The 26,591-nt window shown below is 35.3% G+C and overlaps 1 protein-coding gene across 3 annotated transcripts in view; it reads left to right on the forward strand.

Annotated features, from left to right (window-relative positions):
- LOC145660621 (TIMELESS-interacting protein) overlaps window positions 1–26,591 on the forward strand; it is a 97,872-nt gene that overhangs the window by 28,478 nt on the left and 42,803 nt on the right. For all 3 annotated transcript variants that reach the window (XM_081725903.1, XM_081725902.1, XM_081725901.1), the window contains exons 2-3: window positions 3,603–3,766; window positions 13,456–13,537. In XM_081725903.1, coding sequence (XP_081582029.1) covers window positions 3,613–3,766; window positions 13,456–13,537 — 236 coding nt within the window. In that variant the 5' untranslated portion in view covers window positions 3,603–3,612. The remainder of the gene's footprint in view (window positions 1–3,602; window positions 3,767–13,455; window positions 13,538–26,591) is intronic.

Raw genomic sequence — 26,591 nt, forward strand, 5'->3', positions numbered from 1 at the left:
TTAGTTCCGTATTTGTTTAAACCTCTTCTCTTTTATAACTGTATCTCACTTTTCCTGTGACGAGAGCAACACCTATGCGAGCATTCAGTAAATTAAAAACCATTAAAACCTGTATTCATAGCACATAGTTGGAGATGAAATCGAGCATTTTGGCAGTCTTCAGCATTGAAAGTGAAGAAAGCCACATTGATATTGAAAAAGTAGTCAACGAATTCCTCTCCGAAAAGGATCACCATACAACTGTTTTTCAGATGGTAATTTTTGGATATACTTAAATTGGTTGCAATTCTTCCATAGTGACATGTAAAAGTAATCAAATACGAACGCTATTAGTGTCGAATTTATAGTTTTCAGGGTCGCAAAGATAAATAGTGACACTGTCGTTGCTGCGTGTAAATGGATTGGCATATGAATTTGCTGATGAAGTGGCAGACTTTCTCAACGTTCAGTTACTCCAGCGGAATAATTAATTTAACCCATAGCAGCCCAGGTTTTCCAAGTTTTCGATTTGCTTGCTCATCTTGAGTATTCTACCACACTACACATATTTTGTAAACAAAACGCGATTATTTTCGATTTTTGTTTTGGTGTTTCCCCAGGGGGTCCGTTACCAAATGATAACGCTGGGCTAATACAATATCAATTAAACTTTATTCCATTGAGATGCTGCGTTACCATGTGGTAACTTTGGGCTAATAAAATATCATTGGATATGTGGTTATTATATGAGTTTATTACGCATGTGTGATACTGCAAAGGTACTACAGAAGAGTACCCCTCTATGAATGATGCAGGTATTACTACATACATATTACGTAAAGAGTTTTAATAGAAAATACAAAATTTAATCGTTATCTTTATCTGATTTCAGATGTAAACTTGCATTTTACAAAATAACAAAATAATAAAAATATCAAATAATTATCGCAAAGGGACATGGGACAACTACAGGAAGCATGTACAACACTTCTATTTCTGGTGGTGGGGGTGAAAGCAAGAGATGCAAAGCCCAACACCACACTTGACACAACCTCTGCCACAGAAACCATCTTTCTTTCCGACTTTGAATATCTTCTTTCATGGTTGATTGGTTGTAATGAATTATCAGTAGAGGTAACAGTAACTGCTGTCTTGCAATGGAGCTACCAAAATAACGCCATTGCTGATTTTGTAGTCTTTAGGAACATGATTTTCCCTTATAGTCCTGGTAGAAGATTATCCACATTTTTTAGTTTGATAATAAGTTCATGTTAGTGAATAGACTGTCAAAATGCAAATGATAAAGAAGCTTCTTCTCATTAGGTAATTGGTTCAACAAACGAACCATGGTAGCTGAAGGCTTGCCAAGTACTTTGTAATAGCCATCACTCTGGTTTTGTTTACCTTGTGATATATCAAAATTGACCAGGTAACCATTGAATGTATTCAGACAACAGGCTTTGAATCCAAATCTAATCGGCTTTCCCCTAATAAATTGTTTACAGGAATGACTGCCACAATAGGCTATCACTGATTCATCAAAATCAAAGTGCTGAACAGAAATAAAGTGTTCCATAAAGTTCTTTTGTAGTTTACTTATTTCACTACTTCTACATTTTGTCTGATCTATCAACCTTGTTGTTATCTGCAAAACGCAGAAAACACATTATCTGCCAGACCCTGTTGCGCCTCATAAAATCATATACAAGTTGATTTCACATATTTAAGTCTTATTCTCAGTAAAAACGAAATCCAGGAAGTGGATTATACCCAGACACACAAGAATCCTCAAGAAACACTTGAATTTATCTTTTGAAATATTTGGATCAGGGCAGTTTCTGAATTCAGTATAACGACGACTCTCTCCTATCAAATCAAACAGCTTATTGTTAAAAAAAAGCTCGAAAATTTCAACTGGTGAGAAATCAGAGTACTTTGAAAAATTACTTTCTAGAAAGACTGCATTGGATTTTTACTAGATCTTTTTCCTTCTTTCGGAGAGAACTATTTGATGGCAAAAGTAATGTTGTTATTTGTATTACTACAGAAACACTTTTGTCCATTCAATGAAGAGCTTGGGATCTGTGAAACAATGTGAGATCCATGTAAAGGGGACAGGTCTTGATGGCAGCCCAATGCCCATGAGAAGAATCGATTTCTGAACTTGAATTCATGTCGTCTGACTGGCAATCCATCATAATATTTGATCAACACTCACCTAGTAATCTTGAGCTGTTCGTAAATACTACCGTAGCACCTGCAGAAAGTTGGTGGGAGCTAAGATTGCCCAGCAAGCCTCCATCTTCATCTCCGGAGTCTTCATCGGAAAGAACATGAGACTCTGGTGGCTCTATATAAATATTCTATATATTTGGTAAAGGCTCTTCTTTCAATAGTTCATCAACAATTACGGAAAGGATCAATTCTCCGCAAGAACAAGAGAGAGATCAATTACTTAACTTAAATTGGTAATAAAACTGAAGTGGAAGATAAAGAGAAGTGAGGAAAAATTGGAAAATTGATACTAAAACCACATTATTATTATTATTATTATTATTATTATTATTATTATTATTATTATTATTATTATTATTATAACATTTGTGGAATACACATAATTCATATAAAATCTTTTAAAGTACGTTCTGCTACATTGTAAAATTATTATTTTTATAACACAGTGCTTTGCTGTAGTTGATACGGTAAAAGCCCAGTGTTAGCAAATGGTAATACACAAAAACAATCGATTACAGAGAGCACGAAAATGAAGTTTGATTAATCGTGGTACCATTACACAATTTAATGATGTATTATGAATCAAAACGTGCAGGAAAAATGGAAGGAACAAGACATAGGAGGAAACAAAAAGCAAACATACCCTTCCGGGTGAGTCATTTTTGAATTCTCGCGAAGGCCAACCAAGGAGACGTGGCTCGCTCACACACAAATATGAATTTGACATCGTTCTCTCTGTATTACCACTATTTCCAGTCATCCTACACCACAACACAAGAGGCACTTCTTCAGTGTTAAGATTTTTTTAATTAAAAAAGATGCATATGTTTTACAAGATTTTTTTAAAATTAAAAAAGATGCATATGTTTTACGTTACCAAATGGTAACGCTGGATTAAAATGGGTTAAGGTTTATATTATGTATGAAGATCCTCGAAACTTATTCTAGTCTGTGTCAACCAAGACTGTCAGTAACGAACGCACTCTAATATTGCTTTATTAGTGTTCTTTTAATGTTTTCTACCCAAAAGGTTTTCAGATTAACACACTGTGCAGTTCAAATTTATGCATATGTATATCTGGTTACTTTTCTGTTACCAAATAGAAATTCATGTAATATTAACATACGCATGCTCTTGTATAGCTGGATGGTTAGCGGGTGTGTTCCTAGGTTTAATTTCCGATGGAATTAAAACTTTTGGTATTACCTCAGCAGTATCAGCTCAAGTTGATATGCTAACTAACTATTCATCAGCCAGCAAGTGCATGGACCATGTGGCCTTTCATGTGCCGGTGATGGCCCTTCTGCGCTGAAGAGACTGCAGTTCATTATATATATTAATCAGAAAATAAATAATAATAATCCCTTCCTGTAATTTTATACTGTAGGTAAAACAAGATGTCGGATGATAATCATTATTCTGACAACAGCCTCATTGGTGACCCAAATGACGTAGAAGACTTCATGGAGAGGGAAAATGAAAACGATGATAATGAAAACGAAAACGAGGATGGAGGAGGGAATGAACAGGAAGCTACAGAAGATCAGAACGGTAAGTAAATTTATCTGAATAATTTGATATTCAGTTCGTTGGTAGAACAAAAATTTGATTGCTTTTTGTCATATTTATCCTATTGTTAATCATTTTCATATATTTTTTGTTAAGATGGTACGTGTACATGTAGGAAGGAAGAACTTGACTCAAAGTTTGTGATTGAGATATTTAAATTGCTATTCCTAGGTCCGAATAAGTGGGATGCACAGTCTTGTAGATGGCTGTTTTTGAAGGCTGTATTTATGCCAAATTTAATGCTTGAAATCAGTTGAAAGTTCGATAAATGAAGTATTTACCTAGGAAGTTACCCGTGGGTGTATTCGTACTTTCATATAAACAATGCATGTTGTATAATGAAGTAACATTAATGTATAATGAAAAATCATTTTTCTACGGCGACTCAGAAGTCGTAGCATCTTTTATTTACTAGATCTTAGACTTTAGTGTTATAGTTGAAACTAATAAGGGAAGTGAGTGGGCATTTGGATCTATGGATCGCAATAGTTGCTCGCGGAAACACATACATATGAATGCGAACGCTACCGACTGTAGTGTTTGGATACTTGTTGATGATACAATATTACGTACACGAAAAACATACGTACGACATTACAATGTATATCCCTACGTGACAGATGTGTACAGCTTTATAAGTAGGCATGAGAATCTGCAGAACCTTATGTCCGGAAGTTCTGGTAGACTCTGTGATGCGTAGAAATTGGCTTCATCAGAATGCAAAACAATTTGCATGTATTCACTTTATCTTCATTTTGTTCAGCATGGAACAAGTGAATGCAAATCTCAGAGGATAAATGATCGACTTCAGCGCAGGGACGATCATCATTTCATAAGCATTTAATAAAAACACTATTATTCAGATCTTTTCGACAGTTCCATGTGACACTCCTGCCTGTCCATTTTATGGCTGATCACTTACACTACCAATCTACTTTCTGGAACTTTGCATACGGAATCCCTAAAGCAAATGTGACATATTAAAAAAGTCCCCGCTTCTCCTATGCTTACTTCATTTAATATGGCGATCAGTTCAAAATGGCTGCAAGCATACTTACAGGACGGTATAATGTAATGTTTTTCGTGATTCATGTTGCATTTACAGCAAAAGTATGTCTCAATAACTAGAATGGCACATACATATCACAGTTATTATTTCAATGTAATCCATAAGTACATTTACTCGTATATGAGAATAAACATATATTACTAAACTGGCCTATGCTCTTGTCTGTAACCGCGAATAATATTTTTCATGTCTTCCTCTCCCAGTGTTCATTTCTCTTCGTCTACGAATATATGTATTACGGTTAGATCTCTAATTGTTGGGTGAGAACATTTATTTGTTAGATAGCCGTGTGGTATTGCCAATCGTAAGTACGTAAAGAGCAGACAGTTACAAAGGACTAATCTTTATATATTTTCCGTTTTCTAAGTAACGCTCTTAATCGAAAATACGACCCTTCAGTGGAACAAGGGGCCTTGAATGATTTTTTGCCTTCTCTAGATATACCAGAAACACAATTTCATGGTTTTGCGCTCAGTAGTTTCGGAGGTTTGGTGAACAAGCAAACAAACAAACAAATAAAAAAGAAATGAAATTCTTCCAGTCCCATCTTAGAGAACCATTTGCAAAATCCCGTCTAATCTAAAGCTTAGGATGTAAGGAAATACGACACGAGTTTTGAGGATTCTACACTTGAGAGTTTGGTAGATTTAGAGAGGGCAAAAAATAATTCAAGGCCCCCTGTTCCCTTGAAGAGTCGTATTTTCGATTAAGAGCGTTACTTAGACAACGGAAAACATATAAAGAGTAGTTCTTTGTAATTGTCTGTTCTTTAGGCACTCATGATTGGTAATGCCACAGCTATCTAACAAATAAACGTTGTCGCCTAACAATCATAGATCTAACCGTAATACATATATATTCGTAAACTACTAACTGAGCTTGATAAAAATACAAATTCTGAGTCGCAGACATCGAAGGATATAGGAATTAGAAAGATCTAAAGCTACCATTGGAATCCATGTGTCCTTTGCCCACATGATCCCAAGTTCGATTCCTGTGGGAGAGCACAAAAATTTATTTGACAGTTATTTTCGTTAATTATCCATCTCTTGTAACTTAAAGAACGTAATGGGACGTTAAACTAAGAAAGTTTTCGAGCGTGTGTTATTGAGAATGTTTACGTGAAGACACATGAAGACTGAGAAAGTTCCGGAAAACAGAAATTTCATAGTTGGAGTAGGAGTGAGACAGGGACGTTAAGATATCTTTTCAGGTAAGTTAGGGAGAGATTGGGAGAGAGAGAGAGAGAGAGATGCGAAGCGATTTGTTGGAGAGCATGAGACAGGTCAGCAAAGAGATGATCAGAGAAGATCAGATGTGCAGATGCACATATGTAGTGACATACATGCGTGGATTGTGTGTATTCTCTCCTTTCTTACTCTGACCCTATGGGACCAGTCTTCTTTTATTTTCTGCCTCTCTGACCTATTTTCCGGGCATAGATTTAGAAGCTTGATCCACAGTCCTTTGCTGTCTGCCCGACAAACTCTGCTTATATTTCCTTTGGCCCCATCTATCTAAATACAGGCGCATGTTTCGTAAATAAAGATCGAAAGTTGTCGACTAATCCTGCAGGAGTTTGATGAAGGAGCAACACGGATCAGATTAACAAAAGATAACATTAAAGCTGGAATACGTGACATGTATTTCTTAATTAAAATTAAAGTTAATGAATTAATAGTGTTTATTTTTGTACTCTACCGGAAGTTAATTTATACACTGTATAGGACCTGCAATGAAATTAAAATTTGGAAATAAGAAGAGCAACAACACGTGAATCATTGAGAAACTTATTGTACTTCGATCAGGGGATGAGAGTATATCCTTTATCACATTCTCACGCATTATGTGTAACATTTGTCGATAATGACTCTTTTTCTTGGTCAACAGCGAAAAGAATATAGAAATTTTTATTTTTATTCAATTTTAATTATAAAGAATTTCAATTATTTTATTATTATTATTATGTATTATGTATTCTAGTTCCGCTTCTAAGGTGGAATATTATCCAAAAATTTTATTAGATTAAGAACAGGAGTGCTAAATACTTTTTACTTTATTGTGCTACCTACATGCTTACACAGCCAAACTGCAGTGGCAGCCAATGCCATATCACTTCCTGATGTCTCTGTGCCGCACTTTCGGCTTCGAGCGGAAAAAAACTCAGCGTATGTGCACAGTTCCCGAATCCCGAATTGTTGGGAAGAAAGTTTTAGTATTTAAACTATTTTGCATATAAGCATTTTGTGTAGTAGAGTTCGATTTTTTTTTTTAACATTCCACGGTTATGCCCTTTAGGCTAAAGGAAACTGATTATTAATGAAAGTGAATAACTTGATATAAATGTTTTGTGCTTTCCCACTGGGAACGAATCCTGGACCACATTCATCAAAGGTACATGTGCTAACCCGTAGATGAGCGAGGAGAGCTTGTAGAAGTTGAGGCTAACGTTCAAATAAAATTTTCCAGAAACTACAATGTTAGCTTAGACCTTTCTAATTCTTACACTCTGCAATGTATGCTGCTCATATTTCATATTTTTATGTCTTGGTTAGTGCTTTACGAATATATATATATATATATATATATATATATATATATATATATATATATATATATATATATCCCATGGCCTTGGGGAAGTCGATTGTGACTTCGTTTTTAGATTGTACCACATACCCATGTTCTCAGCATCTTAGACTCATGCCGAGAACACGAAACATTATTCAACATAACCACTCCTTCTCGACAGCAGCCACAAGTGAAAGTATCGCCACCTGCAGGCTAAACACGTCATAGACACCCCTTCCACGATGCTCAATGTGGGCAGCCTCCCCCGTGTAGTGTTTCTGAAAAGAAAGAAGGTCGAATAATTTTCAGAGAGGCCTGATATTCCCTAAATCTCAAGGAAGAGAGGGTGATTAAATTCTCTCGCAATTTGACTGATACTAAACCTAAATACCAGAGATAATTGACGAGCTTCAGAAAAATTTTGCCATTTTACTAAAGTTGTACGGCTTTGTTAGTTCGTACAGCTTTAAAAGCACCTAAAACTTTAGAAAAAAACATCACCCAATTTAACAGATATTACACGGATCCCAATGAAAAATCGGGCATTTACGAAATAAAATCCAGTTGCCAAGAGAGTTATATAGGCAAAAGAAAAAGAAATTTAAAAGTCCTGGTAAAGGAACACATCAGAGATTCGAAAGTGGAAATCCGGTGCCAGGTTTATCGAAATATTTAAAAGAAACACAACACAGGGTAGAAGATTCAAAAATTTTATTTAGAGCTAGAAATGAGTAGAAACTGGTTTTTAAAAATTTATTTATTCATGAAAATAAATAAATAAAAACAAGAGATGGCTGAGTGACCAGTGACAGACAGTTATCACAAAATTTTCATAGCATTGGCATTACAGTAAAAGTAACATGAGTTTTCAACCTTACAACAAAAAACAGAAAAGGCGCACAAACTGACTCCGGCATATTTTAGTTTGCTTCATCATCTGCTTATCGCTGGCCCACTTGACAACGTGTTTTGCACATAGCTCTTCCCGTTGGTAAGTCCGTTCCTTTTTATTCCTTAATGTTTCTGTTCTCTTTCTTTCTGTTTTTAACCTCCGTGACCAAGACTCCAGAGGAGAGTCGAAAGCCTAGAACTTTGAAGATTCAGGAATTACAGAAACCTGTAAGTAGAATGAATTCGTATAGTTTGGAATTCTACCGTAGTTTCATACTGTGAAACGAAACTCTCTTGTTTTCTCATGGTATTCAAATAAGGCAACTTTGAAGTTATGGGGAACTCACTTCCGTTCATGTGTTGATCTTTACCAATTTCAGTTGCAATTAATAAGGATGATGGGATTCCTTAAAGAATATACGCACATTATGGTTTATCAAAATCAAATATTTTTTATATATCAATAAACCAGAAGATACTCACTTTTGCTCATCCAAATTATTATAGGTGGTTTGCAAAATTATATTAAACTTCGAATTCTCGCTGACAGCTATACGCGAGAAAGATTTTTTAGTAGGAAAAAGGTATATGGTAATTTTTTTTTTTTTTTTTTTTTTTTTAAGAAAATAAAACACGTTGCTGCACCACAGAATACATCTTAAATAGTTGCTAATGCTTGGTATGAGGTACATTATTGGAAATCAAAATTTAACCGTTATCTCGAAATGTTGTACTTGTTTAAAATTTAATTTACACTGTATATACAGGGTGTTTCAAAACAACACCGCCAACGTTTGGGAGGTGATTTCTGACACCAAGATAAGACAAAACAATATAGACCAACCTAGATGCACAAATGCTTCCTTTCGGAGTTATAGGCTGCCGAAAACATGAAATAATGAACTTTAAAGGCCCATAGCTCCAATACTATAGGACCTACCGTAGTCTGGTCGTGATTTCACTTAGTAACTGGTATCCAAATATCCAAGTTTCAGAATCCTGCGGTACTTCCATAACAATTTTTATAGAGGTAGTTGGTGAACACTTCAAATTATATGCCCATAACCAAACTCCTATAAAAATTGTTGCGTGAGTACATTAGGATTCTGAAACATGTATTTTTGGATAGTTCACGTATTTGTTCCTAAGTGAAGTCTTGACCCGACTACGGTAGGTCCCATAGTTTTGGAACTATGGACCTTTAAAATTCATTTTTTTTCTTTAATGTTTTCGGTAGTCTATAACTCCGAAAGAAAGCATTTGTGCACACAGGTTGGTCTATGAATCACCTCCCAAACGTTGTCAGTGTTGTTTAGAAACACCCTGTATATATATTTCGGCCCCTCTGCGGGCATGAATTCCTGTCGTTGAGATAATGAATAAAAATCACCAGAAAACTATTGTTGTTGTCCTAACCCTGTAACTGAAGAAATATCCTTTAATATTCTGAACATGCACACTTTTTTAAGCCTCCACTTTCCCCTGCCTTTGCCATTTCATATGGTCTTATTAAATGGCAGACGCTACTGCCTCTTACTCGTAATTCTCTCTACTAGTTTTTAATTTATTTATTTATTTATTTCTTTTTTCGTATGATTTCTCTCCTCTTTTTATGATTGGCCTTAGTTAGGGCGAGGCGAGGCTTACCTTTTATTGGCATGATATCTAAAATGAAATTTAAATCATTCCCTATTCTTTATCTTTTTCTTTCTTTTTTCTTATTGTTTTTATTTCCTTTTAAAAAAGAAATTGAAAAGGTACACAAAGGCACACACACACATACATACATACATATACATGAGCAGGAAACACCTTGCATAACCTGTAAAAGTGTAAGATGAAAAGAGAAAATAAATAATTAGTAAATAATATAAAACAAGTATTACCAGGATCTTTTTTTTTTTTTTTCTTTCTTTCTTTAAATAGTTATCTCCTCTGTGTGAATTTATTTCTTGATGTTATTTATACCTGTCTTTCCCACTAGAAAAGGAAGTTCTTTGAAAGGAAATCGGACTTCCAGATTTCCAATTTTTCGTTAGTTGTTAGTTCTGGAAATCAACATCAGAACTGTTTTGGTTTATCTGAACTTCTCTCACCAGCTTTGTAAAGTCTTCTTATTTTCTCTCTTCTTCTTTTAAAACACTTGTTATATTTTAAAATCCTGCCACCACTATCAAAACACTAAACAAGGCACTATACACTAACACTAAGACAAAGAAAGAACTGGAATTGTCATCAGAACTTAGTTTTTCTTTTTCTTTATATTTACAATGTAGGGTGTGGGTCTTGTTAATTTCTTCTTCTTTCATCGTTTCTTTCTTTCCACAAGTTTCTTGATACATCTCTTGCAACAAATTGTAATTTTTCTAATTCCATCTTATCGTTTATAATAGTTTGTATATTGTCCCTTTTTAATTGGTCTCTTCTTTCTCTTATTTTGTTATTTCTTATATGATTATTGCAATTCCAGAAGACATGTTCTGGTGTTTGTAGTTCATAACATGTACATTTATCGTCGTTAATTATATTAAGTCTTCTCAGATGATATTTATACAGTCCATGTCCAGAGATGTATTCTATTAATTCACTGCTTATTGTTCCCATTTCTTCTCTTATTTTTAAGTTCGGGATAATGGTTCTTGTTCTTTGTCCCTTTAGCGAATCCCTCCATTCATCTTCGCACTTCCGTTTTATCAGTTTGTTAATATCGTCTTCGGTGCTTGGTAGTTCTCCCGTAATTTCCAATATCTTGGTTCTCTCGTTATTCTTTAGCCACGTCTTAATACATCATCTTAATATCTGAAGGTGTATGGGTTCTTCATTGGCCAAAAATTGTATTGTTTCTGCAAAGATAGTTTTTATGATGTCATGGGTTCTAATTAGCATTAATCGCTGCACTCTTATTAATTTTTGCTTTAGGTTTCTGTTTAGGAACAGTCTATAACCCCAGATTTCACCACAATATTGTGCAATAGCCATTAGAATAGCTTTGTTATACAATTTAAAAATTTTTCTGTTAAATTTTTTTATCTTCTCTGTTGTTTCAGTTATATGTTTTTCGTAGTTTAGCCGTTTGTCTAGCCACACACCTAAATATTTGAACTCATTTACAATTCCTGTTTTAGTGTTCCTAATTTTGATTATAGGTTCTCTCTGTAGAGTTTGGCCAAATACTGTATTTTTTGTTTTATTAACCGATAGATTTAATTTATTTTCTATACACCATCTTTCTAGATTTTCTAATATTATATTTCCTTTTTGCTCTATTTGTCTTCTTGAGGATGCTGTCATTACAATTGCTAAATCGTCCGCATATTCAACTACGCCTAATGTTTCTTTTAGATTGATTAGTTTTCTTAAGCATGGTTGGAAAGTAATGTCCCACATTGTACGTCCGCATATTGAACCCTGTGGGCATCCTTTGGTGCTTATTGTTGTTATATCTTTTCCTGGAGATTTTAATGTAATCGTTCTGTCAGTACAGTAATCCATTATAATTTTGTAAAGAGCTTTACTAATTTTTAGTTTTTTGAGTTCTTTAAAAACTGCGAGCCACCATAGATTGTCAAATGCCCCACTAATATCAGCATAAATAACAACTTGGTGCTTTTCCAGTTTACCTTCTTCTATAGGTCAATTAGTCTTTTTACAGCTGTTTCGGTGCTTTTTCCTTTTCTGAAACCATATTGCAATTTGTCATTATTTAAAATTCTGTTTTTTGAGCTCCGTGGCTAAGCGATTAGCGTACGCGCCTTTGGTCTGGGAGACCTGGGTTCGATTTCCGGCGGGAGCTCATGTGGTTCGTGTTCCACGTTAATCAGTAGGTTTGCGTCTCATATAGCCTCGCTGCTGAACGGGACGTTAAACTCAAAATCACCTCACCTCAAAATTCTTTTTTTGTTTATTCTTTCCACAATGGTTCGTTCGAAAAGTTTACTTATTACATTTAATAAGCAGGTAGGGCGATAAGATTTTGGATCGTCAGTTTTCTTGTCATCTGACTTTTTGAATATGATTAAATTTGCTTGTTTCCACCTTTTTGGAATTCGTCCTTTTTTAAAACACAAGTTGAAAAGTTTTGCTAGGTATTGTGCCAATTTGTCAGCATTATGTTTAAAAATTTCCGATTTTGTTCCATCCGGCCCAGGAGCTTTTTTGCTTTTAAGTCGTTTTATGTGATTTATTATTTCTTGATTTTCTATTACGTCTATTCTGTTTTCTAAAGGTGGTAATTGCTTCTCTTCTAATGAAACTTTGAGTTATCTTCTTCAGGTATATCCTGTGGTAATAGAGATTTTATTAGATAGTCTATTGTTTCTTCCCAATTATTAGTATATGTACCAATTGTTTTTTTTTTTTAGAGTTGAGAGGATGGTAGGTGTTTTAACTTTATTAGTTATAATTTTGTAGGGTTCAGCCCAGGGATCTAGATTTAAATTAGTTTCAATGTATGTTTTCCAGCTATTTTTCTTTGATTTTATTATTATATTTTCATATTTTTGTTTTAACTCTCTATATTTGTTTAATCTGTTTTGTCTTAGATTATTTTTTGTTGTATATTGATTTTCTGTTTATTATTATTATTTATTATTACTACTAAATAGATTCGCTTATCTCTCTTGATAGTGCTGCTTTTCAAAATTCGACATTGAATGTGATTTTTAGAACAAGTGAGTACCTCTGAGTTTATTGATGAGGTCGCTCCGTAAGCGGCATATAATAAAATGAGTTTTTACATGGTTATTTTGGAAAGTTTATTTGTCCGTATATGTATAAATTTGCAAAATGAGTTAGGTTTAACTCTTTTTATTCTCTTATTCATGATAAATTGTAGCCGCACGGTTGTTTGGGAAAGTTGGAGGAAGATAAAGTGTTATAAAAATCGAAAAAATTGTAAAACAGACGGACAAACACACAAATGCCAGTTGCATTGAATCGTTGAAGGTTGTTATGCTCGACTAAGAAAACAAGTTCTGACAAGAGAAAAAGTTTGAACAAACCACGTATATTTTTTTCCAATTCTTGTTTGCGATAATATACATTTTGTGTTCGCATTGGCGAGACATTTCAAGATATATTTTCCAGAAAGTTGTCTATTTCGTATGTTTTTCTTATATTCACTTCTTTTTGATGATTTCAGCTAATGCAGAAGAAAGGACAGTTGTAGAACCTAAGAAGAAACGAGTAGCGAAGAGCACTCAGCCAAAGTTGGACCCATTAAGGTATTTTAAGAATATATATATATATATATATATATATATATATGTCATAAATGCCTTATAAATATAAGCATACTTATGATTGACAGACTCTTACAGAGCGTCCCTATCTTTGAAATTAATTGATTCTTATCGTATATGTATAATACTTGAGGGTGTATGTGTGGGTGTGCGCTTATCTATCTATTTATCTATATGATTTAGTAAGAACAAAGTAATCCTCAAGCGTGCATGGAAATCTAATTACTTACGAGAAAATAATGAAGACATATTATCTCAAAAGACTCAACAAAGCTACATTATAAGCCCATTTGTTAAACGCTTCACAGATATTGGAAGAATTGAAAAGAAACAGAAGAGAAGTTGATTAGGATTTAAGATTTAGATTTCTGGACTTTCCGCATCTGTGGCCATTTAGCCCATTACGTATGAGGAATGACGTCCCTTGGCGAGCACACTATCCGGGGAAAGGGAAGGAAGGAAGCGACCTGGGACCTATAAGTAAGGTACCACCCGGCATTTGCCTGATGTGAATGAGGGAAAACATAGAAAAACTTCATTCAGGATGGCTGGCCTGAAAATCTTTTTATACTTTTTCGACCGAGTGCCCCCACCGGGAATCAAACTCGTTACCGCTCGCAACGAAGACGAGAGCGTTAACGATTATGCTATACGGAGCCACAGAAGAAAAATTGAATAACAGAAAAGTAGATGTGAAATCTCAAGTTGGGCGCCTATTGGAATGCCGTATGTGAACATTTTATGTAATATTGGTGAGAATGTGTCAGAGCAAACGAATTCTGATGCGGCAAAGTAAATAATTCACTTACCGAAATAGTAAAAACTATTAGAGACTGAAAGTGGAGAGAGAGAGAGTCCAGTTATACACTGAGTGATGTGGTGAACAAGTCTCCGGAATAGTGGATTCGACCTTGTTACTCTAAGTTTCGTGATCTCTCAAGCTGCATCCGGTAGTGCATAGTTACGGAGTTGGTTAGTCGGTAGTGAGTGTTCGCACGTGGTAGGTAATAGTCAAAATTTATCATTGTTTGACCATAGTCAGCGTATCAGGTTCCTAGAGTGGCGTATTAAGAGTAAAATCAGTAGGGACAAGTGACGAACCTTTGGCAAAACTGCAGACAATGACTCCGGGGTGAGCGTCACATTTAGTAGCTTTTACCAGCTGACAAGGTTAAGAATGTAGAGTCTCTAACTGCTGAATGCAACTGTAGTAAACTCGAAAATATTTTCACGGGCCGCAATGGCTCAGTTGTGGAGTGTTCACCTCTGGTGCGTAGGGCCCTGGTTCGATTTCAGCTCGTACCACGTGAACTTTATGGCGGGCAAACATCGTTATCATGGGTTTTCTTGGGGTTCTTCCGTTTCTTCTCACTTTCTTCATTCCATCATTTTATTCATTCTTATCATCAGTAGTTCATTTAGCCTACGCGGCATAATTATAGGACATAAAACATAAAGTTTAATTTTTTATGTACAAAATCTTTATCCCCTTGGTCATGAGCCGTATGCTCGCACGCATAGGTTATTTCAGCAGATATCCCCGCATCATCCGAGTTATTTATAGTCTAGGAGCCATACTACTGATGACTGTTGCACGGAGGTGTATAGAGAATTTCTCTTCAGAATTTGCTTTCTATATGCCTCAAGATAGTTTCGAGCTTGAGTACGCGTTTCTGGTATGAATGACATTTGGGTGTAGTTTTCATTTTTATTTCAAGCTCTTTTACTGATTCTGATTTGTTTGATTTTATCGGAATGCCATCTTTTCCCAAAAAGAATGATGATGGTGTTAGCTCAAATGTTAAAAGTTTATTAATTAAGTAGCTACGATATCTTGAAATATCAATTTTTCCCTCAGCATTAGATGTTTCCACTTTCACATCAATAGTTTTTTTTTTTTTTTTTAAATTTTTTTTCCACTCTGATGGTGTCTTAACGAAAAAATGAAATCTTTAAGTTTTACAGGGTGTCTAGCAGTCGGAAAAATCGTGAAAGTCGGGACTTTTTTTTGAATTAAAAAATTGGTCGGAAAATCGGAAATTTGGGAAAAACGTCGGGAAATTTAAATTCATGTTTTTAAATGAGAATTTATGAAAATTGGGCAAGAATATTTTGAAATCTTCGAAACATTTTCTGTACCGCGTCAAAGTTAGCAGGGACAACAGTCATAATTGAAAGTGCAATTGAAGACGTCGGACGTGTATCGGAGAAGTTGGTGTTTTCTGCATCAACATACTAAGATAAACCAAGAAATTTGTTTTAAAAATTCAAGGCCAATTTTCCACCAGTGAAATATAGTGATTTTAGTGGCCTCTCGGAATTTTAATGTATCTTAGGAGCGATATTTTGTAATTTTGTAGGTTTTAAAAATAAAAACAATGGCGTGCTAATTTTGGAAATAGACCTTTCCTCGACTCCATTATGTCCGAAAACATAAAAGTCAGTTCCATTATAATAGTTTTCATATGACAGTTTCATTATGGTGCGAGTAATAATTGCAACTTTTCATACATTGCCTTCAGCAGAATGAAATTCGAAAATATACATCTAATGTAAGGAAACGAAGGGTTACAGAATACAGGCCCCTATCATTTCCCAATGAAACCTAAAGAAAGTTAAGTTGTTTTGGCGTCAGCATCACATGTAGACGTACCTGGCATCCGCATTGATCCTCTTCCACGCTCTCCCATTAGTACTTTGACCCTGGACAAATATAAACTGAAGAATAGTGTTACACAGACAGAGATTTTGTGTTGTATAAACGCGGTGATGAATCACAACTCTTTACGTAATGCTGAAAATAGTGTTGTTGTTTTCACTAAGATGTTTTCAGACAGTGCAATTGCTAGTGAGATGAAGTTGCACAAAGACAAAGTGTCATATAGCATCGTGTATGGATTGTGCCCATATTTTCAGCATGAACTTAAATCCTTGATGCAAGAATGCGAACATTACGTCGTTGGATTTGATGGAAGTTTAAATCCTGTTGCGCAAAGGACTCAAATGGAAGTGACTGTATGTTTCAGGGACGACGGCAACAACAGTTAGAACAGTATTGAATTCCATTTTTATTGATCATAGTGCCGCTACAGACCTACTACATGGTTTGGAACATGTGTTGCAGTCGCTTGAGCCATCTAAACTTCTGCAGATTTCAATGGATGGACCAAAGCTTTTAAGGCTAATTAAAGAGGAACGTTGTGCCACTCTTGGTACAGATGCTCCACAGCTTTTTGAACTTGGCTCGTGTGGTCTTCACGTTGTTCACGGTGGTGTTCACAATGGCGTGAAAACATCTAACCAATCGCGGCCCATTATGGGTATTGGCATACCTTGAAAAATGACTAACGACAGGTTAAAGTTTTTGATTTTGAGAAGTAACCATGATATCAATATAACCCATAGTAGCAATGGAGGATGTATCTGCATTTCTTAATGTATACTGAAACTTCATTACCGGTTTTAATGGAAACCATTGCTGTTTATGCTTCACACTTATAGCAGACACAATTGCACTTGTATCTAGAATAAATTTAATATCGTGATTTTCACATCGTAAAGAAATTGTAACTGGTTTCGATTGCTAAGTATAATTTGCTTGTTGGTTTTATTTTAATCCTACCGACTGTGCCAATGTATAAAAGTAATTTACCTTATGTATATAATTATCTTTCAAATACTAGATTTCTTCCTATAAATCTTTATTCTAAATCTGTGCACCCTGCACTCTCTGGTAAACACAAATCATATTTATAATTCCACTTCTAGACCGAATTTCTATGCTCTAAATTTTCCTCATTACATATATCAAAAAACATTTGAAACATCCGACATTATGAACTACATTATTTACACATCCGGCTTCCCTAGCAACGTAACGGCCATTCGCATATTAGCGAGCACTTTCCGCCCAAACATATTTCTTAATAGTTTTAAGACTGGCATACAAAAAACTGGATGGGATTTTGATTTCTTTTGTTAGAGCCTTGTATAACTTATTCGAAATGGTACCAGCAAGGCGTGCTTAGTATTCTGAAACAACAGATTCGTTATTATTTCCTCCTTCATTTTGTCACATTCGGTTGCTGGGAAATGTTAAAACAGCAAAGCGAAGCCAATAAATGTTACCGGATGTGAGAAAGTATGTTGAGACTGTTAAGGGAACAGACAAAGAACTCAACTGTAACAGTTTCAGAATAGTAGCTGGAAGTTTAAACAAGTTGCTCCTTGCAAACTTAGCGTTTTATAAATTCCTTGCTGTAAACTGTGAGCCTCACCTGACCAAATATCAGACTCCATTTTGACACCCCTGTGACTCCATTTTTACATGGCAGCCCCACTCAGTTATTAAAAATATTGATGTCACGCGTCGTTAAAAAGGATATGATGGACAGGAAGAGTATCAAGAGATTGATGTTATAGAGAAAAATGAAAACCTCTATATTAATTTAGTACTATCAAAGAAATTGTCCTTGGATATTCAACTAGATCAGCTCTGATGAAATGTACAGAGGTTAGTGAAAAAGAAGTGCTGTGTTTTCGTAACAGGGTTCTTACAAATGTGGAAAGCTGGGAAAAGTCAGGGAAAATGAAACGAAGGGCAAATGTCAGGGAAAATGGTACTTAACCTGGAAAACCTGGAAATCAAGGAAAATTGGGGATTTTTCTCAGGAAATGAAACTATTGTCCGTCTTACTTATTTGTTAAGATAAGCCAATAATTCAGTCATTATTTTTTGTTCAGTTTCAAGAGTTATATTTATAGTATGTAAACTTCTTAAGTAATGTAATTACTACTTCATGTACAGTTGTACACAACATTATTTCTAATATTAAGAATGTAATTTATGAAGATAGTTTGAATTGTTACACTTCACGTGGTGGCATTTCTTTCTGTTGGGAACATAATAGTGTAGAAGTATTGCTGAGTAAATGAGGGTAATTTGCTACTACTGTATGCTTTTTCACACCGTAATAGACCGTAAACTTTTTTTTTTTTTTTTTTTTTTTTAAATTAAGAATATATAATGCCGATACCCAATGAAGAAAACTCAGGACAAAACGTGCTCCAGTGTGCCGTATCAGACACTGTTGTTAGCATTCTCTTTCAGGAAGCATTTTGGGAACTTTTTTGTACATTACTTGGAGCTTGGATCAAAGATTTAATATATTATATCCTGAAATTTAGGTGGTGATTTGTAATATTTTTAAGTAACTTATGATTTTTTGTTTGTTTTTTTCAACTGCAACGATAGTTACAATTCGTGTAAAAACGATGGCTTTCGTTTTCAGACTGTTTTCAGAAGTAACAATTTTCACATGGGGTATGTTGAATGTATGGGGTTGGTTGTAGCACATCTCCAAGTCCTGATTCATGTCTACACTTCTGTACTTCCTTTCTCCATGCTGAGCAACAAATTCGCCTCTTTTTTAAGACTACTATATAAGGAAGTTTCAAAGAGTCTTCATAGTAAACTCAGCCCCATATTGCATAATTGACTTTACCAAAGGCGAGACTCTGCCGAATGCACATGAATAGAGTCCCAGTTCCCCTCTATCAGCTCTAATGTGTCTCTCAATATATAGAATAACGTGTTTAGAAAAAAGTTACCAGGGTGTCTATCGGTCACGAAAGTCATGAATGTCACGAAAAAGTCATGAAATCAGAAAATGGTCATGAAAGTCACGGAAAAGTCATGAAATTTAGCTTTTGGGTCACGATTTTTTTTTTTAACTGTTTAAATGTAAGTACAGGTTGGAAAATTTTGTTCTATAAAAAGTCAAAGTTCACCACCAAAAATGTCTATGGTCGGCTTTTAGACACTACCAAATCGCAAGCAAAGTAAGTTTCTATCGCATGGATAAAAATTCGGCCTAATTCGCACCCAAATTCGCTCTTGAAAATATTAGGAAATTCGAGGATTTGGTAGAGAAAAGGTCACGAAATTTCATTTTGGAATTTTAGTAGACACCCTGGTTACAATAACGAAAAGTTTAGAGTTTTATTCGTCCTGTTTGATAAAGGTAAGAAAGTCAGCATAGAAGTACTGTGAAAGACCACTCACATCTTTAGTTTTCTTCTTCGCTTTATAATATGATTCTTATCCTTGCACAAATTTTCCAGACTTTTAAATTGTTCAAATAGTGCTGGTACTTCTCAATTTCATATTTCATGAAAAACTGTTAAACTCTGAGATATAGCCCAAGATAGCTTATTATGATTTTAGTTGTGTAAAATAAACCCAGTAAAATAAATAAATAAATAAATAAAACTTATCAGGGAACTACAACTATAGTTCCTTGGCTAATTGGTATACACCTTCGTCACTCCAGAGTTTCACACTCTTGATTTACCCGTATTAAAAAGTCCTGAAAATTTACCATGATTGTGTATATAGACGCTAAATTGGTGGCTGGAATAGGAAGAATGGGAATAGATGCTGAAAAGTTTTTTTTATTAAGTAATAAGTGAGTTAAAAGCGCTCCACAAAGGCAGAGCAATTATCTTGGGAACTGCTAGTAGGTAAGTCATAATTTGATTTAAAAAAAAATCGTGCCATTGACCATGTATTTTTGATGTTGAAACTGATGTTTGCGTGGCTGGGGTGGTTATTGGACAATAAATTATGATCAACGTTCTCTCTTACTTTAGGATTGTTAAATGCACGAGCTTTTGATAGCTCAAAACATCATTCAGTTTTTGTTGTGTTCACCAGATGTAAAATTATTCAAATCAGAGTTCTGAGTTACTGTATAATGATGTACATTCTGAAATAGTACTAGGACTGTCATCCAAGCTACCAATGCCTGATTTTGTATCCTCTTGATGGTCAAAGTTGTCCATAGCTGCTCGAAACGAATACCTCTGGCTAAATGTGTTGACAGCGGGACACGGTGATCCACCGTTACTTCTACAGCTATGCTACAAAAGAATGATTTATTCTTTGAACAATGTTATAACTACTGCATAAACTAACGTTGTTCAAATATGTTATTAAAGATTTAGATTTGCATGTTCCATGAATTGTATGTGCAGTAGAGGCATGAAATGGGGTCTTATATATAACACATATTTCAAAACTGCTGGTTTTCTTCTGTCAATTTGGTGCTGGAGTAAGTTATACCTTTTTATGATCTTTATTTGTCTTTTTACAGATGCAGCTTTCTAAAATCCTAAAACATAAAACAAATCAACATACTTAAAGGTTTCTTATGAAGTTTAATGGTTTCAAAAAATAAATTATGTTCACTGTCAATATGAAACTTTATATAATTTACGTAAAAGTAATAGCATTGTGCTAAAAACAATATTTTAGGAGATATAGGTTATTTTCCACCAACGCCGCACTTGGGCTGGTCGGCCATATTGGAAGGAACCTTCCCATACCAGAAATGCGTACTCAAGCTAAAAACTATTCATAGACAGAATAGGAAACAAGTTCTAAAGAGAAATTCTCTATACATCTCCGCGCAACAGTCGTCAGTAGTATGGCTCATGCACTACTAAGCCAACGACTAGGTGAATTCCCACCTGGCTATATGGTTAATGTACGCTCCTTCGGCGCGGGAGACCTGGGTTCGATTCCCTGTGGAAGTACATGGTTCGGATTCCACGTTAAGCTGTCGGCCCACGTCTTATATAACATCGGCGCTGAAAGAGACGTTAGACTCTAAATCTATCAACCAACAGCCAACGACTAGGGTGATGCTATGAACATGCTCTTTGGTATATACAAGACTGGAAGAATGCCTGCTTATCAGGTGAATAACGATTTTTACTGAAATCGATGGATGAGCGTGTGCGTGTTTTTCGTGCATAGTGTCAAGGAAGGTGTATGGCATGGAACACATTTAAACGACAAGAACGGATTTCCTGCAGATGGTACACGAATGCTTGACTGGTGTCTGGTATCGCGATCTCCTAGTAGATTGTGTACATATCGTTATATTGCACTTCAACCAGTGTGGCATGGTATTCTTCAAGACGATAATGCACCTAGCCATCACCTGTCCAGTACTGATTCCAGGAACACAATGCGCAATATCAGGATCTTCTATGGCTCTGAAGCTTTATAGCACCTATTGGACGCATGTAATGGCACATGTTGTGTTTTGAGACCTCCATCTCTGCATTGAAGGGTTTTAAAAGAAAAGATTATGTAGCCGTAAGAACAGACTACTACTGACATCTTGCTTTATTCCTTCCTCGTCAGATTGTTGCTGAATGCAAGGCAAAAGGAAAGCTTATGCGCTACTACGTAGATGATCCTACTTTAATGATTCGTTGGTATTATATATAACTGAAATTCAGGGTATCTTAAGCGAGAATAATAATAATAATAATAATAATAATAATAATAATAATAATAATAATAATAATAATAATAATAATAATAATAAAAATTAGCGAGAAATGAATTACTAAGAGAGTTAAAACATAGTCACACATGCTGAAAAAGTACTCTGTAAACACTTTCGCTAAAATACTTCATCAGATAAAGAAGGGAAGAGAGAGGGAGAAAAAAAAAAAGAAAAAAATGAAATGAAAAGGAAAGAACTTTGGAGCCTCCAGATGGGGGTCATATCGAAATGCAAAGTCACGTGGCCATAATAGTATTATTATGCTGGAAGTAGTTCAGTGGACGAATTTGACGGATACGTTGGTTGGAGTGCAAGACAGTGAAGGAGTAATAAATTAAGAGAAAAGTGTATAATAAAAGAGAAAGAACGGAAAAAACTCATTTCAGAAATTGAAATATAATAATCATAATTGTAATACCTAGAAAGTATGAAATAAAAAGCAAAAAATAAAATGAAAATTATATGAGAGAAATAGTTGTAAATAATAATCGTATTAGTAGTAATAAAATTTATTACTACCTTCATTTGTTAGTAACCCACCACTATTACCTAACATTGTTAGGGTCATTAAGTCAACGAGGCTCAGATGGACAGATCATGTAGCCAGAATGGGAAAAAAAGTAGGAACGCTTTCAAAATTTTAACAGAAAACCCAAGCGGAAAAAATACTATTAAGAAGTACCTAGTCGCAAATAGGAGGAAACTATTAAGATGAATATCACAGTAATAGGATGAGCGAAGAACTTTTGTGAATGCACGTTGAAACTCCGGGTTCGATAGGCCATAGAGTAGGTTTGTTAGTAATAAAAATACAAGGAATTCGCAAAGATAATAAGTGCGTGAAATGGAAGAAGTGTAGTGAGATTGGGTACTAGAAACAGTTAAGATCGGGAGGCAAGGGGGGCATACAGATAGTAATGTAAGTACCTTTCCATCTGCGGGATATGGAAGAGTTAGGGGAAAGAACCCTGAAGATTTCTGAAAAGGCACAAACGTTTATAATAGTACATTTACTAACACCGTTCATACCTTGACGGAGGAAAGGACAGCCGAACCAGAGCACTGGAACAAAGGTATTCACTCGGACACATGCTGTTCAACGTTTTCATTCAGAAACACGGTCCATGCACTCATGGCTCTTTCTCCGCATCTTCTTCTGCCACCCTCTTCCTCGGCTTGACTATCTTGCCTCTGGTCAATATGCTGTCGGCCTTACGTGGGCAGTCTGGTTAAATGCAGTATTATGAATGGTTGTGCATTTCAAAAAATCTAGATGTATGTAACCTTCTTCGATATTAGTTCGACCTTCCAACACCCCATAGAAAGATAACTACACCTGCTATCATTCTTGTCGATGTGACTTTTTCCAATCTAATTTACACACTTGAGTGTACCAACTGCTCAGCCTAGCAAAGCTGTAACTTCTCGATTTACATCAACAATCTCTGATACGGCTGAAGCGCTTAGACTGCCCGCTCGTCTTCCTATCCTAGAACACGCAGCCTTTCACAGCAGTAACTTTTATTTCTCATTGCACGAAGTATCCTCAAACTCCTTTCCTTCTTCTATGCTTCTTAGAAAGAGATGGAAAGACTCTTCATTACCATCTTGACCGCGAACTTCCTTCTGGTCGTTTTAAAGGTCTGTAATAACTAGACTTCGGATCTATATACACTAAAAAGCATCAAAATATACATACAACTATGCAGTAAAAATTGCAAAAATATGCACTTGGATTTGGATATGAAGTAACGAGGCCAATATGCAGTAAAATTGCAATTGGTAAATATTTAATAATCCTCTTCTGCCTTTATTATGCACGTTTATTGCGTTTGCTAAAGTAAATATGGGGTGAGGATGGCTCAGTAGTAGAGCGTTCACCTCTGGTGCATGAGGTCCCTTGTTTGATCCTCGGCCACGTAAGTTCGTGGTGAATAACATTGTGGGCTTCCTCCCAAATTATCATTCCACCAATTATTCCGCCATCATTCACTTGCCTTATCATCTGTCTCCCTTGGCCTTAAGGGCATAATTGTTGGACGTTAAACTGAAAGATTTCATTTCATTTTAATAGTAAGTAGGTATGTTCAATGTGATTTAGAGTATAAATGGAAGATACTAATACAAAGAACTGTGCCTTTGTTTATGTTAGAATAAGGACTAGAGTGGACTTCAAAAATTACACGTACATTTATTGATTTTTTGAGTTGCAATAAACAACTACGTGGTTTTAAATATTTTCTAGTGTTTTCTTCTCTGTTCCTTAACACATCTAACGTTGTGTTTGAAAAGTTTAAAAGGCAATGTTTCAATTATTCAATGTCACATACTGAGAAATCGGGAAATTCTTTGTTTATTACTTAAAACACTTTTGGCCTATATCTTGTATTAGTTTTAGATCCGAATATCATATAAATTTTAGATCTGAACGTTTTTGCAACAATTGACTCTGTGTTATGTGAACACTTTCTAATTGCCTCTGGAGGAATTTACGTTTGTAACTGATCACAACACTCCCAATGAAATTGAGAATTATAAGTCACTTGAGAGTTCTAAGTCACATTCTTCGTTGTTGTTTATTGAAGTTTAGCGTGCATTTCAACATTGCGTCTATATGAAATGGGACCTAGGTAAAGATGGAATCCTCTCCCAGCGGGAGTCGAGCTTGGAACCCCGTGCACCAAAGGCACCATATTATTTCAAACTTTTTATTTGTTAGTATTTAGAGCTCTATATGTAAATTTACTGTTCTCAAAACTTCATCGGTAAAAGTGGTTCTAAAATGAATCATCCATGTATTTTGTACCATGAATTTTGTACATGTACCTTGACCCATAGATGCATGTTCCTTTTTTTTCAATGACATTTGATGTTTCAAAAATTAGAGCCGGCGAGTACATTATGGCGAAAACTTTATGACCTTTGACCGCCAGAAAATGTTTGGTTTTTGGCAGGGATATATGTTTGTGTCTGCAGGATACATAAAGTACACCTTGTCAAAGATATATAATATCCGGTACGTGACGTTTGGGCGCGGACGTTTGGGCCCCGCCGTTTGGGCACTGGACGTTTGGGCGCGAAGCCATTTGGGCGCCAGACGTTTGGGCGCGAGTTAAATTAAAAAGTCATTGTGTTAGGCGCTGAGTACTAAGTTCCAATCAAGATATCACAAGTCTGCTGTAGTGGAAGTCCTTGAATTATACTGGATTTTGTTTTACATATTAGAAATACTGGAATTTCAAAATTCTAAAAACTGAATTAACAATTAAATTTTGTAAATTTAAGTTTCAGCCAAAGTTAAGTGTGCTTTTTATTTGATAACTTTTCAAGCCAAAAGTAAGTAGACCAGACTAGATATGATTGACTGCATTACATACATAGTGAGCCTATTCCATTAAAAAATTTAAACAGGCCTTCTACTGTGGTTATGCAACAAGTGTGAATGTCAAACACATTTCTAGTGGCTAAATGACCAATATATGTACACTTAACAATATTTTTCACTTTGAAATCGTTCTTTTTTCCCTTTCTCCACTTTCTTTAATGCAGATTAAATGCTTACAATGGGATGAAAATAAAGTGTGTTAAGTTTTGATTTTTATATTGGAATGTTAATATAAAAAAGTGATACCAGAAATACGGCATACTGCAGTTCCTAAACTCAATGTCTTAGACACCCTGTATTAACATCTTTCCCTGAACTCGATTAGGATTTAGGATTTTTAGATTTCTGGGTTCTCGGCATTTAAGGCCATTTAACCCGTCACGTTTGAGGGAGCACACTATCCGGGAAAAGGGAAGGAAGGAAGCGGCCTGGACCTGTAAATTAGATACCACCCCGGCATTATTAACAGTCGTCTGATTCCTTCATTTTCTAGCTTTCTTATATAATACAAAAATTAGATCATTAGATCAGAAGTACAAGAATAGTGAACAAGCGAAAAATCAGTCCATGACGAGGTTAGGCAACAAATACCACAAACGAATTAAACTATTTAATTTAGAAAATATACAGATAAATGAGGTGAATAAAAACAGAAGTATAGGAAATGTATATCTCTTGATTCGCGCTTAGTTTTCAGTGCCTAGCTTACTTTATATGTCGTAAATTGTGATTTTTACTATGTACCTCGCGCCCAAACGTCTGGCGCCTAAACGGCTTTGCGCCCAAACGGCAGCGCCGAAACGTCCGCGCCCAAATGGTGGCGCCCAAACGTCCTGTCCCGATAATATCGTTGTATTTGTTTAGCGCAGTCTTTACATTTGACTCATCATTTCATAGTTTCTTCGCCAACAATCCACTGCTTGAAAGGGGTACACACAACAGAATAATTTTGTAAAATGGCTTCGTCGATTAATTGAAAATTTTGCTATTATTGAGGTATGTCAGTAACACAACTTTTGTTTTTGCTCAGCATGTGATTTATGCATTCATTTACCCTCTTCACGAAACCGGGAAAATTCAGTGCAGATATTTAATTATTAAAGAACTAATTTAAACTTCTAATCCAGGTCGTCGGCTAACTGTGAACTGCAGTTATTTATTTGCATGAACTGATTTTAGTGAAGTAAAGTTTTAAAAGTGGGCAAACGTAATTCGTAATTCTGTAAATTGTGCATTTGTGTGTTGGTAGAAATATGCACTAACCTACCAAATGTGCATTATATGCACTAAA

This window comes from Thermobia domestica, chromosome 9 (assembly GCF_964235325.1).
Source record: "Thermobia domestica chromosome 9, izTheDome1.hap1.1, whole genome shotgun sequence".
NCBI lineage: Eukaryota > Metazoa > Arthropoda > Insecta > Zygentoma > Lepismatidae > Thermobia > Thermobia domestica.